Below are 19,363 nucleotides of genomic sequence, written 5' to 3' on the forward strand. Positions count from 1 at the left end.
TCCCGTCCCCACATTCGGGACGGAAGTGACGATGGAGTGGCCGAAGGGATCAGAAAGTCCAAGGAATTCCGAGTAACTTATCACAACGCATCCCGTTGACTTGCAGGAGGATGCGCCTAAGTAATGCAGCGAGCATTCAGAAACGGCAGAGCACTGGCGGCGCTGCTGTTTTCACTCTGCTACCTGTGTCTCGTCGCCTCGGCACAGTCTGAAACCAACAGCAACAAGACATCTGGCCCTGCTGTCAGCAGCAATACCAACGCCATCACCAGCGTCAGCTCTTCAGCACAAGATGCACGCAACAGCGATACACGCCAGACCACATGTCGTACTGGCACCGTCAATTATATCACTCATTCATTGCCTCAGCAGTGTCTGAGCCGCTCTACCCCGACCTCGAACTCGACCAGCCTCTCCCCTGCCGTTACCCTCAACTCTTCCAGTACGCACTCGATCTCCCTGTCAAGTAGTGTCGCTCAGGAAGAGCCTCATTCGACCTCATCGGAGACCCAACCTTCTTCCGCGACGCAACCTGAAGCCGAATTCGAGACAGACTCACCGCTAGACAATGCCAACTTCTTATCGTTCGAGGAATGGAAGAAACAGAACTTGGCCAAGGTTGGTCAATCGCCTGATCATGTCGGCCAAAAGTCCAATTCTGGACAGGACAAGCCTCGCAATCCTCGCCCGATTGACCACGCCCTCGATATACTTGGTGAAGACTCGGAAATCGAGCTGGACTTCGGTGGCTTTGGGAGACCAGACAGTCCTTCATCGTCGATTGCCAGTTCTCAACCCACTGTGGCTTCCGAACCAACTCTTCGAAGCAAAGATGCTGGCAAGACTTGTAAAGAACGCTCCAACTACGCTTCATTTGATTGTGCCGCAACTGTGCTCAAGTCCAACCCTGAATCCAAGTCCGCCCACGCTGTCTTGATCGAGAACAAAGATAGCTATATGCTTAACATCTGCTCGAGTTCTAACAAATTCTTGATCGTCGAACTGTGTAATGACATCCTTATCGATACTATCGTACTGGCAAACTATGAATTCTTCTCTTCGATCTTCCGCAACTTCAGAGTTTCGGTATCTGATCGATATCCTGTCAAAGCTGATCGTTGGAGAGAACTTGGTGTTTTCGAGGCCAGGAACACTCGTTCAGTTCAAGCCTTCTTGGTTGAGCAGCCCTTGATCTGGGCCAGGTATCTTCGAATCGAGTTTCTAACTCATTACGGCAATGAATATTATTGTCCGGTCAGTCTTCTCAGAGTACATGGTACCACAATGATGGAAGAGTTTCGCCACCAGGAGGAGCTTGCTCGTGGAGAGATTAGCGATGATTTAGAGGAGTCTGTCATGCCTGATACATTACCGTCTGCTGCTCAGGAACCTCCCCAGAAAGCCCCTCAAGAACCCCTCCAGTCTTCGAAAGAAGCCGACAAGTCTGTCGTAATGGAGTCTGCTCGTCCCATCGAGACTTCCACCGAGGCCCCTGCTATCCTGACCCCATCTGGCTCAAGTGCAGAACCTGCAAATGCTTCATCAACATCCACGTCAACGCACCCCGAAGTACAGCCTTCGACCACGAATAGCAATCACATATCGACTAGTACTAATGTCCACGCGCCAAGTAATGCCAATGACACGCTACCACACAACATCATGACAACAGAGACGAACGATACCACGCAAACCACTGCAGATATGAACACACTCTCGAGCAGTAGGAACCTGACGTCTACATCCCTTCGAGCTGCTTCAGGTCCAACCAACAGCTCGATGGGTGTTACGGCATCCCCTGAGCCTATCGTCACAACTCAGTCACAGTCATCCAATGCAAGTGCGGTCACTACTCCTATTTCCTCTCAGCAGACATCCGTAGAGTCCAGCAGTAGATCTGTCTCTGTCAACTCTAGCTTGAATGCTTCTGCTGACTCCAGTGCTCATATTAAGAGTGTAAATTCGAGCATCAAGCAGTCATCTGTAGCCTCCGACACTCATCATAAGCCCAGTACATCGACTGTGTCTTCAGCTCATTCCAACCCCACTACTCAGGAATCTTTCTTCAAGTCTATCCACAAACGTTTGCAGATGCTTGAAAGTAACGCTACGCTGTCTCTACAGTATATTGAGGAACAGTCCCGCATTCTGCGTGATGCTTTCATCAAAGTTGAGAAACGGCAGATCAAGAAGACCGAGGCATTCCTCGAGAACTTGAATGCAACCGTGTTTGCCGAGCTCCAGGACTTCAAACAACAGTACGACCAGTTGTGGCAGAGCACGGTGATTGAGCTTGACAACCATCGAGACCAATACCAAAGGGAGATTCACGCCGTCAGCGTTCGCTTGAGCATTGTCGCTGATGAGCTGCTATTCCAGAAGCGGATGGCTATAGCTCAGATGACTGTCTTGATGGTTTGCCTGGGTCTTGTTTTGTTCGTACGCACAGGAGGCGGCACGAGTCTGGACATGCCTATCATTCAGCAGATGGTCAACAAATCACATTTTGGGAGAGGCGCTTATGATTCTCCTCTAAACTCACCATCACCAGATCAGACTTCTCCGCCGTTTACCAACGGAGATGTTAGACGTAGAAGAGGATTTTGGAGAAGCAATTTCCACTCTCCAGCATCATCACAGAGACCCATCTCTAGAGGTAACGGAAACGTTTCCGAGGCATCTATAGAGGATCATTCTCAGAACGAGAACCCTGATTTGAGATTCCAACCACCGACTCCAACCCTGGAAACCAGCCATGGCACAGATGGCGAAGACGGTATTCTTGTATCGCCTTCGACGTCGTCCTTGCGTGCAGAAGGCTCATTCGTAGACGAGGAACCAGAGAGTGACGAAGAAGAAGATCTTGAGAATTCTTCAGCATCACTACCGAAGGAAACACAGTCCTCACCGTCGACACCCAGTGGGTCGCGAGATCTCAAACTGCAACCATGGCCAGCTGGTGGGGATGGCAGTGGTATTGCTAGTGATGACTGAAACCATGCCTGTATTATGACGAGTTATGTCCCTTTACTGTTGTACGACAAGGATTAGACGTGATCAAGGATTGCCTTGATCTGATGACCTGGAGTGAATTCAGACTTTTCCCTATGAGAATGTAATCCCGGTCCACCGTCAGCAGAGCACGCTATAAGTGCCCTGGTAGCTATGTTTCCTTGGAATCAGTTGTTGTGAGTGATGAATGTGTGGCTTGCTCTGAGTGCAAAGTCACGTCTTGTGCAATTTCCAAATGTCCAGCAAGCACCAAAGTAGGCGAGCAACCAAACAGGTTTCGTAGATAGCACAGCCTACTGCGTGTGCGGTGGCTTGTACCATTCTGCAAGGTTCTAGACTGTTGGGCGTGAAGTTCGCATATGGAACGTGACGAAAGTGGGGAGCTTCGATTGGCAAGACCCTTGTTTTTGCTGATCAGCACCTCTTGACGATCGACTGCACCAAAATCCCACGCGGGTTGCCGTGTCGAGCAGGATTCTGTTCAACCGCTACACGGGAGGGGAAAGGAAAGTGTGGGTTTCTACTGGGGAGTATGACGCAGCTCGTGGTGTTGCGATTAGGGGACTTGGATGCTTCTTTCCAAACCTGGTTTTCTTCTTGATACATAAATGAGTCGTTGCTGCTACTGTCCAACGTGGTTACTTTTTTTTTATTTTGATTAATCAATCTGATATTTGAACGACGCATACGATCCTCCAACAATGTCTCACAACAACGATTACAGCAGCAACAATGATGAGTACGGCAGTACTGTATGGTTCCCCTCGCATATCCCTTATCTTTGATCGTCCAGCTACTTTGGAGCTTCAGCTGGACCTATCATAATATTCCGTTGATACCCCTCTTTTTCTTATGCAAATCATCACTCCTTCTGAAGCTGTTGTATCTAACCTGCGTATCTCTATAGGGTCGCCAAGGCGGTTTCAACGACAGCACCACTGGCTCAGGAGGCTACGGCGTAAGTTAATCTCTCACTGGTCAAATGTGAAGATCTTTGCTTACAAGCGGCACAAACAGGACTCGAGCTACGGAAATGACAGCCTGAGCAGCGGAGCAAACCCAGGCAGTGGTCTTGGCCGTGACCAATTCAACGACTCCTCAAACTACAACCAAGGAGGTGCTTACCAGGGAGGTGCTCTCGGTAGCGACGACATCGCTTCCCGTGGCAACAACTCTGGCTCTGGTTTCGGATCTTCTGGAGACAACTACGACTCTAGCAACACTGGTGGCTATGGCAGCAGTGGAAACGACAACTTTGGAACCAGTGGACTTCACCATCAACCTTCTGCCACTGGAAGCTTTGGCGATGATGATTTGGTAAGTTACCTGATTTTGGTATTTGATCGACATGAGATACTGATTGGATGATTAGAAGCCTTCTCATGGTATCGAGAGAGATACACACCACACCACTGGTGGAAACTACCCTGTAAGTACTTGCATGAGAAGGAATCCTTTGAGTTTTGCCTTATCTTTGTACATCTATCTTGCTTCCCAGCATTATTGTATTTTCTCCTTTCTGTTTACACATTGACACTTACCCCACCCATACATCGAAGTCACATCAAGACAACCATGTTGAAGAAGCTCACAGTATGGACGCTTTGTTCATGATCTCAATACGTATTGCAATACGAGCTAAAGCTAACTCAATCCCACAGTCTCTCGATGACAATTACGGCTCAGCTGCCACATCCGGTGCAGGTTTCGGCAACAAGTCATCATCTGACCGCGATTCTTATGACGACTCGAGCAACACTCGCTTCGGCTCCTCGGGCGACACCGGTGCATACTCTGGTGCTTCCGACTATGGATCTGCAGCCACTTCAGGTGCAGGCTACGGCAACAAGTCCAGCTCTGGCCGTGATGACTTCGGGGATTCTAGCGATACTCGTTTCGGATCTTCGGGTGATACTTCTGCATACTCGGGCTCGAACCAGTATGGCAGCGGAACTACAGGGGGTGCTGGCTATGGCAACAAATCGTCGGACTACACGTCGTCCAGCGATAACCAGAACTCTGGCAAGTCCGGTGGTATGATGTTGCTTCCTAGGTCCTCTGAGATGATATATGCTAACGTGTGGCTTTCAGATTCGACGGCTGGAAAGCTGATGAGCAAGCTTGGTGGTATGATGAACAACGAGAAGATGGTTGAGAAGGGCGAGGCCAAGCGTGAGGCAGCTGGTGCCTACAACGACCGTTCCGACTACTAAACTGTGTTTCATGTCGAACACATGATGATGAGAAAGTAATAGCTCGGTCGCAGCCAGTATGATGTGCAACCAGAGTATTAGTTTTATGGCGTAATGACCAATCATGATGTTTTTCTGTTTGAGCCTTCTAGTCCAGAATTGCTTGTGCGAGTGTCGAGAGTTAGACTCTTCCTAACGGACGTATTTGCTCATGAAACGTCTGTGGAAGTCTGATCTCAGCAAGTCGTTGACAAACTCCTTGCCCTTCTTGTCTTCTGTTCCCCTGGCCTGGTTTTTGAAGACAACATCGTCGTCCCATCTTCGCTTGACGTCGTATGCTCCTAGGTATATGTTAGAATAGTCGAACAGTATCACGAGACATGAGATTATCTTACCCTTGTTCAGGAGTGGGTTTCCAGTAGCGATATCCCGCATCTGCTGTTCTTCCTCCTTTGCCGCTTGTTCTGCAGCTTCTCTGGCAGCAGCTTCTGCACGTTCGGCCTTGATCTTTGCCAACTCGCGCATCAGCTCTGCTTCCTCATCATCGTCATCGTCTTCATCATCCGAAGAATCAGAGTCTTCTTCTGAACCATCATCTGAATCTGCATCCACATCACGCGTCTCTTCTAACACCCTCCTCCTTTTGGCTTCATAGTCTTCCTCTTGTTGATCTCCCTCTTGCCCCTCTCCATCCTCCAAATTGCGCTTTAGAGTCTTTCCTTGCTCGATGGCGAGTTGTGGTGTTGCTTGTTCTTCTTCTTCGGGAGACAATTCACGACCTTCCTTTTTGGCAAAGTGGCGGCGTTCGGCGCGGAGCAGTTCGGCGCGGAGGTCGCGTGCTGAGTGCTCGTCGGTGGTTCCTTGGGTTGCTTGTCGGAACTTGAGGGTCTTGTGGGCTGGCAGTAGACGTTGGTGGTATCCAGGACCGCGAAGGGCTTCTTTGCCGCGGGCGGGGTCGAAGGTGGGACGATGGGCGGTGGTCATGGTTGAGTTGTTGAGATGTGTGACGAGATGAGTTATAGCAGGTTGAACAGAAAGATGCGATGGTCGCAAAGAGTGAAGAGAGAGTTGTCGACCTGGTTGCGCGGCAGAAGCCGAGTCGGAGCTTGCAGCGGGCGGCGGAGAGAGTCGATTGGGGAAATGTTCAAGAGACAAAATATAAATCGCATATTCACGTCATACTGTCCAACACTACATTGCAATGCCACGAGAGGTCGAGCCCTCGCTCAATGAGCGCCAATTCATCCGCGACGCACTCTTCGAAAGCATTCGTCTTGATGGCCGTCAACTCGATCAATACAGAAATCTAGAGCTTGAATTCGGCGACGTCTATGGCGTTGCTGATGTTCGATTGGGCAAGACGAGGTCTGCAACCACCAATACACCACACAGAGATCACACTGAATACTAACATGAGTCCAGAGTTGTCGTACGTGTCTCTGCCGAAGTAACAACACCCTTCCCTGATCGCAAGTTCGACGGCGTCTTCACAATCTCCACCGAGCTCTCACCCATGGCCTCTCCCGCCTTCGAAGTCGGCCGTCCCAACGATGCCGAAGTTGTCCTATCACGTCTACTAGAAAAATCCATTCGTCGCTCAGGAGCCTTGGATACGGAATCCCTCTGCATCATCGCCGGCGCAAAGTGCTTTGCAGTCCGCGCAGACATACACGTTCTAGACCACGATGGAGGTTTAATCGATGCCTGTTGTATCGCCTTAGTCGCCGCTCTACAACATTTCCGCCGGCCTGAGGTTGAAGTACATGGAGAAGATGTCACAGTATTCGATATTCGCGAGCGCGAACCTGTCAAGCTTGCTATGCAACATCATCCCTTCTGTGTCTCTTTCTCCTTCTACCATGGTGGAGAGACGGTCCTGCTGGATGCAAACCTCGCAGAAGAGAGTGTGCGCGATGGCGAGATGATTGTTAGTATGAACCGCCACGGCGAGGTCTGCCAGATTGCAAAGTATGGAGGTGTGCCTGTTGATCCTCTAACTACTTTGAACTGCTCAAACGTTGCGCTTGAGAAGGTCAAGGTTCTGCATCAGTTTGTGCAGTCAAAATTGGATGCAGACGAGAAGAAGAGGGACAAGGGCGGTCTTATGGCTGAGCTGAATGCTGCAAACTCGAGAGAGCTTGCTAACATCCCTGGCTGAGGTTCTGGAGTTTCGTTCTCACGCCACCTAGCTACTGCCTCCTTCGCTGCCGAAAACTGAGGCTACGAGACATCGGACAGCCGCCTGTACTCCACGGGACGCCACCCAGGAACAGGCACCATACTCAGACGGAGTCATCACTTGTCTCGAGAGCTCCACTCTGGACGCAACGATATTGTAAAGATACATGGTCGCCATATTGGCTCCGGGTTGCCTTGCCAATACCATGGCAACATCACAACATAGATCACAAAAGGTAGAAGGATTAAAGCTGAATGATAGAGGCTTGAAATCGTCGCTAAGAGGCGTCGTTCATCTATCTTCATTCTACCACGCTCGCAAATTGTTCATAACCTTGTCTCTCTGTCTGACTGAATGATCGAAAAGCAGGTTCCAGTGGAGAACTGCTCTGTACAAGAGACTCGATCTAACCCGATGTAGCGCTGAAAAGGCGAGGCCGTCCGAGGTAGTTTCTCCTGATAATGTCTCCTTCGAGAGTGGCTCAATCTAGGCCGAGGGTCCCAGTCCTTGCTCTGCTAACCCACTACGTCGCGTCATTGCATATAAGGCCTTTGGTACAATAGCGCCGCAAACAGTTTCGATTGGCGCTGTTTTGGTGTTGCGCTAGGCAGCTGGCAAGCCTACGCAGAATAATTTCCTTTTGCTCCATGTTGTGATTGACCATCCTACACTCTCAGAATGGTGCTCATTGGTGCTAATGATTCCGGAAATTCTTTTTCTGGTAGAACAGATCCGTCCTTGAACTACCCAGATTTATAATCTTAGGGCAGCCATCTCTGTCCTTTTCAAGCCGGGTGCATTCGAAGCAGTAGAAGGCGTCGGAGATCCCCTGAGGTTACTTTGTCAGCTACATGCGTAGGAATGAAGAGTCAAGGATGGGGTGTAGTTTTACCTCGCCACCGCAGACAACGCATTTGTTTTGGTAGTTTCCGAAGGAGCATTCGTCGCAGATGCGGACGAGGGTTGTAGGGCGGACGTAACTGTCGCAGACGGGGCACTTGCCGTCGCATTTGTCGCAGAGGCGGCCGATGGCGATGCCAGCGGTCTTGCGACACATGACCAAATCACTGTGTGCCAACAATCAGTTTGTGCCTCTTCAGTAGATTCCACGATGAACGTACGGGTGATGGCGCGACATGATGGCGGTCCAGGAGCGGAGAGTCGGTGGTAATTCCTGAGTCGCGTATAGGATATAGATACAGTCGACTCGGTTTTGTGAAGTATTCAAGAGAAAAGTGTGGCGTGCGAGTGGAATCTGCGGTCGAAGTTGTCGAAGCTTCCCAAGTGAGCAGATGAAAGTGCTCGTGAGGCAGGAGGGCCAGGCACGGAGATAAACGGGGCTAAGCAGCTTGCTCTCAGAAACACCGATGTCATCCAACTCTCTCCGCTCTACCTAACACAACTGCCAGGCATTGTAAACACTCGACTCACACACTCTCGCAATCATGGTCGAGACGGCAAGCAACTCTCTGCTGTCTACCAGCACCTCGGACTCCTCACTGTCAGTCCAGCTGCACCCTCTGGTTCTGCTCACCATCTCCGACTACATAACGCGCCACTCCATGCGCAGCCAGCAAGGCCCAATCATTGGTGCAATCATCGGTCAGCAAAACGGACGTACAGTCACCATGGAACAAGCCTTCCAGTGCAAGATCAAGGAGGACGGAGATAAGGTACTGGTGGACGAAGAGTGGTTCGCCGAGCGTCTAGAACAGTGTGCGTATATCTCCTCGTATTCACCGCACCATCACCGCTAACCATGAATCAGTCAAGGACGTTCACAAATCTCCCCCTCTTGATCTCGTCGCCATCTTCACCCTCGCTCCTCCCTCAGGTCCTCTCCCCGACCATGTGCCAATCCTTCAACAACTACAACACTCGTACAACGATTCGCTTATGCTCCTTCTCTTCCACCCTCAGACGATCCTTGACGGCTCTCTTACTGGCGGAAAACTTCCCATCTCAATCTACGAGTCTTACTACGAGCCTGGCAGTGAGAATGCAGACAAGGGCATGCAGGTCGAAGGATGGGGCATGGGTCGCCAATTGCAGATGCGCTTCCGTCAACTACCCTTTGAGGTCGAGACTGGAGAAGCTGAGATGATCGCTGTCGACTTTGTTGCGAAGGGTAGCGGCTCTGCTGCTGTCCAAAATTCTGCCACACCTGCATCGAAAGGCAAGTCTCGCGCTGAGGGAAGTGCTGCTACCAACGATGTTCAGCTCAGTTCTGCAGATGAAGAAGGTGAATGCGAATCACATCTCTGTGTAAGAATCGCAGGCTAACAACTCATAGTTATCTCATCTCTCACTGCCAAGTACAACGCCATCAAGATGCTGCACCAACGCATCAACCTCATCAAGGCCTATCTAGCCGAACTACCACAATCATATCTGACCGATGCATCCATCTCAGCCGGCACCAGCGATCCTCCTCTCAACCATCAACTCCTCCGCGAAATCTCATCCATGCTCTCTCGCCTACCATTACTCGCTCCTCCCGTCTCTCAACCCTCCACCACTATCCCAGTCCCGGGTATGCCACAATCATCACTCGCAACAGCCTCGTCACAAGAACAGTCAGATGTGCACATGGTATCCCTGCTCGCTTCTCTTACCCGCACAGTAGCTCAAGCGAAGGACATGGGTTCAAAGTACTCGATTGTCCAAAAGGCAAAGACGGACAGGAACAATGTCGGTATGATGGGTGGTGGTCGTGGTTTCAGCAACTATGGCCCTGGACCTGGTGATGACCCTTGGGGTACCCCTGGCGAGTCTAACGATTACGCTCCAATCAACCTTTGATGTAACCTTCTTGACGGCATCGAAGGAGTAAGCGTTTCTACTCTCATGACGAATCTTTAATGCATAGCTGCGGAAAGGCGTAAATGGCGCATTAGACCAAAGACTGGGGGCCTTTTTTTCTATTTTCTTTCTCTTTTGCTTTTCTAGTAGATGTGTCATGCATTCAAAAGACATTGCACCATGAAGTCAAAACGATATCCCTTGAACAAGTGTTTTCGTGTATTCGTGCATGTCTTCAAAGGGTTACTTATTAAAGCAGGTGTAGGCAATGGTAATGAAGGACTTGGATAGATTGGAAGAGAACGAAATCAACACAGAACAAGGACAAAAGAAAAAGACCGATGGAAAGAGCAAAGTGTCTATTGTGTAGCCAGAAGAACGACAAGAGTCTAGAAAATCCAATTGAATGCATATCACGAATGCTCAACCTTTTCACATTGTAAGGAAGTCCGAATTTCTGTTTGCTGCAGAAACCTTGCAGATCTAGAAACAGTTTGGGCCAGGCACCCAGCTGGTAATGCTGAGACTGTATGCAAAATCATGTTAATAAACATCATGAAATGAGGACAAACGGGAACAAGGAGAGGAGGGAGAACATACGTTGCAGTCACCGTCTTTGTGACTCGAGATGTCCTGGTAGTTCGTTTGGTGATTGTGCGAGTCTGATTTCAAGTTTGTTAGGTCTGGATTCTTCGAGGAACATAAAAGGTGTTCTGTGCTTACAGATGTTGGTGCAGTCTTGGTGATTGTGGTTCCGGTCGCGACGATGGTAATGGGTGCTGGTGTAATTGTTGTCGTGCTTTCGACAGTTGCTGGAGATAAGGTCAGTCTTCCGTACACCTTCGTTGATTGAAAGGCTAGAAAGCACTCACTAGTCGATGTCAGAATGACAGGGGAAGCTGTAAAGCTAGAGGTTACAGAACTCCAGTGTGCTGTATTGGTATCCGTTGAGGTGACCGTAGCGCTATCAGGAGTACGCTTAGCAAGATTGGCTACATTGCGTCTCGCAACTTGCATAACTTTGGTGATACCGCGTCTGATTCTGGCACGACGGGCTGGAGCTGGGGTTGCGCTTGCTGAAGCAATGGCGGCGGAGGCAATAGAAAGAAGACCTGCATCGGCTGTAGGATCGGCTACCTCTGCTGCGAAGATGTTTGCGCAGAGCTCAGTCTCGGTGTAGGTTTCGACCGTGTAGGTGAACCTTGTCTTGGTGCGTGTGACCGTTGCCGTTGACGAGGTCGTGACAGTCTGGCGAGGCGGATAGGAAGTAAGCGTTTGTGTCAATGCATTGCTAGCAAGACTGGTAACTGATGAAGGCGTCAAGGTTGTCGATTCTACATCTGTGATCGTAGCATTCACGGTGGAAGTAGGCGTTTGGGTAACGCTCAGGGTTATGGTAGGAATGACGACCGAGGTGACTTGCTCGCCAACACTGAGATGCAGGAGACGTTGGGCGTTGAACGTGCTACCATTGCCGTTGTTGTCCAGAAGTATGAGCTTCCAATCGCCAGTGTACATCTGATTCTTCGAGATAGAACAAGTTGTAGTTTCATCAGTGTAATCTGGTGAAGTTGCGACGTCCGAGCAGAAGATGGTTTTATTCTTCGGGGTAATCAAGACAACGCGAGCAGGCTCCTGGCAGTTGTAGAACTCTGAAACGGCGGTGAAAGAGTTATTGGAGTTGATGTTGATGAAATAGTCTCCATTGTTCTTGAAGTCGACAGGGAAAGATTCACAGGCACTGGCAAGCTGCAAAAGCGCAAGCCCGATGGCTAGTATGGATGTCCACATGGCATCGATGATCCAGAAGATCTTGATCAGAGGAAAGATTGCAGTGTCAAATGCCCTCAGAAAGTCAAGTTGTACCTGAGATCACTTTATACTTGAGATCGCGAGGCGTCGAGTTGGCAGCAAATCCATCGTCTCTTCAACCAGACCTACCTCCTCAGCAAAAAATAGCACACATACTTGAGACTGTCCATACGTATCTCTACACTGCCTCGCAAGAGGATTCTCGTGGCATGGCCAGCAGACCTGCAGACTCGAGTCTGACATCAGAGACCAAAAGGAGATAAGGTCGCCGAGTAGCGGTTTCATGATAGCGAACCTCATGATCGGAGCCTATTGAGACCAACAATTTGTCCCAGGAAGCAGCCTTACACATGCATGTAGAATTGTCAAGAATATGATGATGATGCTGCTGCCACGATGCAAGTAGGTAGATGTCGGAAGAAGGCGGTGTGGTACGCGGCAGAAGACATGCATGCATCTCGGAGGCTCGGGGAAGGCGCGCGCCAAATTTGGACTTGGGAAGCAGCACTCCTGGCTGGCCCTACCACTCACAGCTTCACGTCAGCGAGATATTAGAAGTGCCTAGCTCTGGACTTGCTAGGCAGCAGGTATGCCATCATCCATCACGGGACGCAGCTGGGCACCGTCAAGCTGCAGACTCTGAAATTGTATCTTTTGCCTTTTGCGATATGCATCCGGGACCTTACTTGCAATATCGTGAGAAAGCAATCGGGACACGGCGCATGACCGAACCGGAGCTACGGTATAGCTACGGTATACTCTTGTGGATGGTCCAGCCATTCTGCAAAGCAGATCCACCCATCGAGTCTTCGATATTAGATATCTGCAAAGAATGCATGGCCGCCATAACCTCTTCTGCATCCACCCAAGACAGACATCGTACACGTTTCTGGTGCTTGTTTTTCTTTTGCCTGTGGAAAATTCCTGACGCGCAAGGATAAGCCTGGCTATCGTGTTGGAAGGGAGGATCTATTTCCGTTGAGGAGAACTCCGAATAAGCAACAACTCTCCGAAGGTCCCGTAGACACTGGATACCCATAAGGCTGACCTTGGCGACCAAGCGTAATAACCATGTTTTGCATGCTTTCAAGTACAACTTTCTGACCCACGGCTGGTATGCGAAAACCTCAGATCACGAGAAAACGCCATGTTAGGTTCAGTCCATGGTAGAGAACGAATCATGCCAGTGACTACTGTGATATTCGTTCTCGTCACGAACGTGTATCCCCGAAGGTACAGATCTGAGGGAGACTTTGCAATGTCACGCTACAGCTCCTACATTCTCTTGCATGGCAGAAACCGATGCAATCCATCCGCGAGGGATAAGGATTTGCTCTCCAGAAAGAACATCGTGTTCCTTGCACCTGGACCCTTGTCATGATTAGAGGCGAAGCATTCATCATGCTATGCAAACAAGGGCCTTGTGAGCCACGTACCTTACGTCGGAAGATACAACCTCGTCTCACCTCAGAAAGTTCTTACGGCACAACAATCACCCGACATATGCCAATCACCAATCAGGAACATTCCAAGTGCTCTCAATTTTTTTAGTGATGACTTCCGACCAGAAAAACACAGCCCAGCATGATCTTGTTGCTAGAATACTACATTCTGAGTCGTCAAGCTGGCACGCAGACTGGATGCTGACTTCGCAGCAGTCTATTGGAAAACAGGCAGACCATCTGACCTGCAGCCCTGCCATTCCCCCGATCAAGGATAAGGAGGTCATTTCTATTATAATGATCGGGGCAATGCTTTCAGCGTCTACATGACAGTTGTACTCTACTGTACAGAGACCAATTTCCAGCATCAGCCCTGTGAGCAACAGTCTTTACTTTGCTAGACAAGTATATGTATATAAGAGCTGCTTATCCACATCAAGATGATTACAGTACCTCAATCGTGCTCAAACACTCGCAAGCATGCATCTCCTGCGTACTCTACCCCTGTTCGCTTCCTTGGCCGCCTCTGCTACTGCTTCAGTAGCTTTTAAACGTCAAGCCTCCTCAACATCTTCTGCTGCTGCCTCTGGCACAACTTTGACTCCAGATGATCCTGATCCAGAGTGTACCAACACTGCTAGCAGCCGTCAATGCTGGGTATGAAGTTTGGTATTCTCCCAGTATCTCATGCTAACTCGGACAGGGCGATGGATTCTCTATTGCGACCGACTTTGACCAGAAGTTTCCTGACACGGGTAAAACCGTCTCATACACATTGGACATCACAAACACAACTCTCGATCCGGATGGCACAGGTGAACGTATGGTCATGTTGATCAACGATCAGTACCCAGGACCTGTCATCAGAGCTAGCTGGGGAGATTGGCTCGAGGTCACTGTGAACAACCACTTGCCCGACAACGGAACAGGTGTGTCGGTACCAAACTGCCCGCAGGAAGCCAATAAGCTGATTGAATCTAGGCATTCACTGGCACGGGATAAGACAGTATGAGACTTGCGATCAAGACGGTGTCCCAGGAGTAGGTTGACCAACAGTTTCGCCTGACGAGAAAATGCTAAGTATCGATATATTTTCAGATAACCGAGTACCCTATTGCTCCAGGATCATCTCGCACTTATAGGTTCCATTGTACGCAGTATGGTACAAGTTGGTATCACAGCCATTGGAGTATGTTTGTCTCTATATCAATGCGGTGTCAGTGCTGACCAATATTACAGGTGTTCAGTATGGTGTAGGAGTTCTTGGTCCTATTGTGATCGATGGCCCTGCTACATGGAACTACGATGAAGATCTTGGCCCCTTCGCGTTGACGGACTGGTATGATGAAACTGCCTTCTACAACAACCCTTTGTCACGCATCGCACCTCCCCAGGCTTACACTGGTCTCGTGAACGGCATGAATGTCAGCCCTGACGGGACCAAGGGCAAGTACTTCAATGCTACATTACAATCTGGCAAGACATACCGTCTGCGACTCATCAACACTTCTGTGGATAGCGCCTTCATGGTTTCTATCGATGGTCACCCCTTCACAGTCATCACTAATGACTTTGTTCCCATCATGCCTTATACAGCGGAACGTGTTTTCGTAGGCATTGGTCAAAGACTTGATGTTATCATCGAAGCGAATCAAACAGCAGGCAACTACTGGTTCCGGGCAGATGTCCCAACTGGGTCTGTGATTGGGCAATGCGGCAGCAACAAGAACCCCAATGGTATCAGGGCAATCATTCACTACAGCAACTCAACGTTCGCCAATCCTGACAGCACTGCCTGGGACACAACTGGAGATAATGCAGATCGATGCACAGACGAATCCTACAACTCGAACAAACTTGAGCCCTACTGGGACAGTTTCGTGCCTGACAATGCCTTGACGGCAAATCCTGCATTGTTGAGTGTACAAGCTGATCAGGCTGGTGTCACATCTGACAACAAGACTATCTTCAGATGGGCTATTAACACCACTGCACTAAATGTGGATTGGAACAAGCCAATCCTTGAATATGTCCAGGAGAAGAACACAAGCTATCCAGTATCAGAGAATCTGATCAATGTGCCGGATACTCCCTGGACGTATTGGGTGTTGCAAGAGATCAAAAATCCGCAAGGAGTTGCCATACCTATTCCCCATGTAAGTTCCAAACATCTTTATTTCCCTGCGCAAACAGTTCACTGACTATGCTCAGCCAATTCACCTCCATGGGTTTGTCCAGGCTTCCAATTCAAAACTGTATTATCATTAACATAATTGCAGGCATGACTTTTATGTGTTGGGCGCTAAAGAGAACAGCAACTACACCAACGACCAAGCGAGCGAGCTGAACTTCAGAAACCCTCCTCGCCGCGATACCGCGATGTTGCCAGCTGGTGGATGGTTGGTTCTTGCTTTTGAGACGAACAACCCTGGTGCTTGGATCATGCACTGCCATATTGCATGGCATGTCGCCGACGGTTTGGCCACACAATTCCTCGAAACACCTGACCAGATCCAGCTCGACTCTTCCTTCAACGATATTTGCGAAGCATGGCGCGATTTCTACCCCAAAGAATCCTACTGGAAGAAGGACGACTCTGGTGTCTAAACCAGTCAGTACCATCATACTCACTGGGTGGTGGTGAAGGCGTACTTAAGGAAGAATGGAACTTGCAGTGCTCGAGAGGCTGAGGAAATAGATTTCGCACATGGAGATCTCAGTAATAATTTCATTTGTATGCTCGATGCTCATTTGTTCCTCCTGATTAGATGGAGGAAGATTATATATAACACAGCTCTCACTTCTCCGCTATAAAGCTCCATCCCTTACTTCATTGAGCTCACCCAGGTTGACATGTTGATGAATTAGGGGGATCGGCGACACTGGATACCTCCTTTCGCTACATATAAGCATAACCAATCTCACATGTTCTCCGATTACTTTGAGAAGCCTCGACTATTTTTCGCTCCTTCCATAAATAGGCAACACAAATTTTCACATCCGCCAGGATGTTACAAATCCAATCAGGTAGTCGCGAACGTCGGATTTTGTTGTCAGTGCGCAAGAGGCTACAAAACTGTTCTCAATTGAAGATGCATGAGGGAATCATCATCTCTAACCATGTGCGTTGCTTCTCCGTCTCCGATGCTGGCATGGTGTCCTGGTCCTGAGGGTCTTCTGACTCCATCCTCTGGCGTTCACTTGTTCGGGTGCTTGGTAGGTCGCTTATGTCTGTATCTGTTTTTCCTTGCGCGTTCAAAGATACCAAATGATCATCTGTACGATGGCCTGCTGATCTAGTTGTTTGGTTGCTTGAAAGCTTGGTAGGGTCTGTAGTTGGTTCTAGATCACCCAAGTGTGTCTGTGATTGCTCATGGAGTTCGTCCAGAGGCTTTGCAGTGGCTGCTGCATCATCATTTGTAGGACCATTTGTGTGATCGCTTGCTAGAGGACTTGGATCCACTTCTGATTCGGCGTGTTGCTCGCCAGACTTTTTCTGCAGCTCTTCCTTGTACGCATGAAGGTCTCTCATCTTCATAGCCACGAATTCCTCGACCTCCTTTTCGTCTGGAATCCCGACTTCGAGTAACCCCCTTTCTCGGAGAAAGGGTTCCAGGTGTGGCCATAGCGCTTCTCCGTCAAAGTTGAAAGATTGCAACAATAGTTGTACGAACCAGAATGTGCCATCTTCGAAACTCTGACGCATAGCAGTCGAGATACGCTGCTCATTTGGTTGTTCGAGGGCAAGGTCTTTCTCTCTTCTCGATTCTGCGTCTTCTAGGGCTTGAAGAAAGATTGTAAACTGCTTCTTGAACTTGACCTCGTCGGACTCGATCCATGATGTAGGGGTTCCAAATACTAGCCAAGAAGGAGGTGTGACCAAAAAATCATGGGGAGCAGCATATGTCCACTCCCAATCGATGATGGCAGTGATCTTGTATGTGTTCTCATCGACTAAGATATTTCGAGGATGCACATCGTCACAGAAGAGAGTGAATGGTCCCGAGTCGAACTTGGAGGTGAAGTGAGGTACAAGTGCTTGCAACCTTCGGCGAAGGATAAATTTGCTCCGTGCATCCTCCTCATCATCGACAGAATTCCTCTGCTTGTACAAATGCGTCATGTTCTGTTGCAAAAGATGCTTCATGTAGTCAGTAACATTGTCAAAAGGTGGCGCGGTACAATCTGAAAGGGATTAGTCTATTTCCATGTCAAGCTCTGGAAACAGAACATACCATCCACAACGACGTATCCTGCTCTTTGAATCTCATTCATCTTGCGTGTCAACGGCCTTGTGCAAATTGGCCATGAGGTCGCTTCGCCGTCCCCGTCTGGTATAATCAGAGCGCCGATTTTACCAAAGTCATGAGAAGCAAGTTCCAGAAGAATGTCCGCCATCTGAGAGTAAATCTTGTAAAAAATGTCATCATCGATGTCGTCTCGTAAGACTGGACCCCATTCAGGACGCGGTAGCTGTTCCAACAGTTCTACTAGTGGCTTACCACGAACCCATTCTGAGATCAGATAGGGCCCGATTTCTGGATCGTGGTTGTCCGAGGCAGAGCCATATGCGATGAGTTTTGGTACAGGTATTTGAGTCTTCTCTTGGACGAACTTTAGGACAGCAACTTCCCGGCGGACCTTTTCTTCTGGATGCATGACCGACCCAGCGATAGGAAATCGGACCGCCCACATTGCACCATCATCGAAAAGAACACAGAAGCAGATGTTGAAGCCTCCATGAATGAAGCCGAGACACTCGCAATGCTGGCCATCTCTGTATTGAGATGCCAGCTTCTCAACACCAGCAGGGCCGTAAGATCGATTGTAGTAATCGAGCCATGTCCGCGCGCGATCCTCATGGAGGGTGTTTAGCTCGTCGTCATCCATTTTCGTTGGTTTGTTGTATGTGTCTGGTCTGGGGTCAGAATACCAAAACAAACACCTCTTTTGATATATCACAATCTTGCCAAGCTCGACACGGTCTACGGCGCAAGCGCTGGCGCGTAACGCGTGCATGTGAAGCTACGTGATTGGCTTTGCTTCAATGCTGCAGATTACTCCGTACCGTCGACATGCCTCAAGCTATTGCATGCACGGAAGCGCGGTTTGACGATGCACTTTCGACAGCCTCGGGTTGGTCCACGTATCTTGCGATAGTGAATTCCCAATCACCGAACAGTGGTAATAACATTCAATCTATCCAGCCAGGTCAACTTGTACATCTCAGCGAATGAGGCTGGCGGGGCATCTCAGTGCCGCGCGCCTCATGCGCTTCTACGTGGCAGCCTCTTAGCTGAGACAATTTGACCACGTAGCTCTGTGTCTACATATGTATGGCCTGCACGCCTTCCAAAAACCCTTCTCAAACTGCTACTCGAATCATTATCAGTGTTCCCGATCGTCCTCACCATAACTCATCATGCCAGAATCTGCTGCAGAAGCTAGAGCCGCTGTCACAGCCGGCCTTACAGATCCAGTTGTCATCCAAAACCTTCAAGCGACAGGATCAGCAAGTCAAGAAAAACGCAAGCAACTCCGAGAGCAGAGAGCAAAGATTGAAGAGAAGGAAAGAGAACAGAAAAGTAAATTGCCTTGCCGAGAAAGATTCATCTTAGCTGATCTATCATACAGAAAACAGTTGAGACATACCCTGAACCTTGGAAAGTCTGCTAGTGCACATTAACTTTTGTCTCGCGATTCAAGTTGCGGCACACGATGGGCTCGGGACAGATTTTCAATTGGCCCATGTTGTATCGTGTTACTCAAGTCCCTCTTTTACAGTAAGGTGGCGAACGTCTAATGAGGAGGTTTTTGGCCCTGTTGAATTGTCATGAAGTGTAGTGGAGCTGATTCACTCGATCACAGTGGGAAGATGGTAGGCAGAGCGTGCTCGGCAGCTTTGTCCAAGCAGAGATACAGAT

The 19,363-nt window shown here is 49.3% G+C and overlaps 9 protein-coding genes across 9 annotated transcripts; 5 read left to right on the forward strand and 4 right to left on the reverse strand.

Moving 5' to 3' along the window:
* Nucleotides 1–123: 123 nt before the first annotated feature.
* M437DRAFT_15357 (uncharacterized protein) lies at nt 124–2,445 on the forward strand (the record flags this gene model as incomplete). The annotated part of the gene is made up of 2 exons (XM_041018806.1): nt 124–1,421; nt 1,890–2,445. Coding segments are annotated over 2 exons (1,854 nt in total), but the record flags the coding sequence as incomplete, so codon positions are not given.
* A 1,268-nt stretch (nt 2,446–3,713) lies between these two features.
* M437DRAFT_62708 (uncharacterized protein) lies at nt 3,714–5,167 on the forward strand (the record flags this gene model as incomplete). Its single annotated transcript, XM_041024136.1, has 6 exons — nt 3,714–3,764; nt 3,920–3,970; nt 4,018–4,329; nt 4,385–4,441; nt 4,674–5,046; nt 5,121–5,167. 6 exons carry the CDS (start codon nt 3,714–3,716, stop codon nt 5,165–5,167), a joined length of 891 nt encoding a protein of 296 aa, XP_040883535.1.
* Nucleotides 5,168–5,396: 229 nt separating this feature from the next.
* Nucleotides 5,397–6,188, reverse strand: M437DRAFT_72079 (Cwf15/Cwc15 cell cycle control protein; the record flags this gene model as incomplete). The annotated part of the gene is made up of 2 exons (XM_041025790.1): nt 5,397–5,545; nt 5,600–6,188. The coding sequence occupies 2 exons, from the start codon at nt 6,186–6,188 to the stop codon at nt 5,397–5,399; spliced, it is 738 nt and encodes a 245-aa protein (XP_040883536.1).
* Nucleotides 6,189–6,405: 217 nt separating this feature from the next.
* M437DRAFT_72080 (uncharacterized protein) lies at nt 6,406–7,362 on the forward strand (the record flags this gene model as incomplete). The annotated part of the gene is made up of 2 exons (XM_041025791.1): nt 6,406–6,569; nt 6,627–7,362. The coding sequence occupies 2 exons, from the start codon at nt 6,406–6,408 to the stop codon at nt 7,360–7,362; spliced, it is 900 nt and encodes a 299-aa protein (XP_040883537.1).
* A 715-nt stretch (nt 7,363–8,077) lies between these two features.
* M437DRAFT_72081 (PHF5-like protein) lies at nt 8,078–8,521 on the reverse strand (the record flags this gene model as incomplete). Its single annotated transcript, XM_041025792.1, has 3 exons — nt 8,078–8,212; nt 8,276–8,450; nt 8,505–8,521. The coding sequence occupies 3 exons, from the start codon at nt 8,519–8,521 to the stop codon at nt 8,078–8,080; spliced, it is 327 nt and encodes a 108-aa protein (XP_040883538.1).
* A 307-nt stretch (nt 8,522–8,828) lies between these two features.
* On the forward strand, nt 8,829–10,185 carry M437DRAFT_40140 (COP9 signalosome-like protein subunit 6; the record flags this gene model as incomplete). The annotated part of the gene is made up of 3 exons (XM_041020133.1): nt 8,829–9,099; nt 9,152–9,625; nt 9,677–10,185. The coding sequence occupies 3 exons, from the start codon at nt 8,829–8,831 to the stop codon at nt 10,183–10,185; spliced, it is 1,254 nt and encodes a 417-aa protein (XP_040883539.1).
* Nucleotides 10,186–10,668: 483 nt separating this feature from the next.
* Nucleotides 10,669–11,976, reverse strand: M437DRAFT_81005 (uncharacterized protein; the record flags this gene model as incomplete). The annotated part of the gene is made up of 4 exons (XM_041027466.1): nt 10,669–10,711; nt 10,786–10,847; nt 10,909–10,997; nt 11,058–11,976. 4 exons carry the CDS (start codon nt 11,974–11,976, stop codon nt 10,669–10,671), a joined length of 1,113 nt encoding a protein of 370 aa, XP_040883540.1.
* A 1,943-nt stretch (nt 11,977–13,919) lies between these two features.
* M437DRAFT_81006 (uncharacterized protein) lies at nt 13,920–16,046 on the forward strand (the record flags this gene model as incomplete). The annotated part of the gene is made up of 7 exons (XM_041027467.1): nt 13,920–14,096; nt 14,143–14,368; nt 14,421–14,479; nt 14,538–14,628; nt 14,679–15,595; nt 15,651–15,667; nt 15,719–16,046. 7 exons carry the CDS (start codon nt 13,920–13,922, stop codon nt 16,044–16,046), a joined length of 1,815 nt encoding a protein of 604 aa, XP_040883541.1.
* Nucleotides 16,047–16,521: 475 nt separating this feature from the next.
* On the reverse strand, nt 16,522–18,329 carry M437DRAFT_81007 (uncharacterized protein; the record flags this gene model as incomplete). The annotated part of the gene is made up of 2 exons (XM_041027468.1): nt 16,522–17,624; nt 17,675–18,329. 2 exons carry the CDS (start codon nt 18,327–18,329, stop codon nt 16,522–16,524), a joined length of 1,758 nt encoding a protein of 585 aa, XP_040883542.1.
* Nucleotides 18,330–19,363: the final 1,034 nt, after the last annotated feature.

The sequence above is a fragment of the Aureobasidium melanogenum genome (genome assembly GCF_000721775.1).
Source record: "Aureobasidium melanogenum CBS 110374 unplaced genomic scaffold scaffold_2, whole genome shotgun sequence".
In the NCBI taxonomy this organism is placed as follows: domain Eukaryota; kingdom Fungi; phylum Ascomycota; class Dothideomycetes; order Dothideales; family Saccotheciaceae; genus Aureobasidium; species Aureobasidium melanogenum.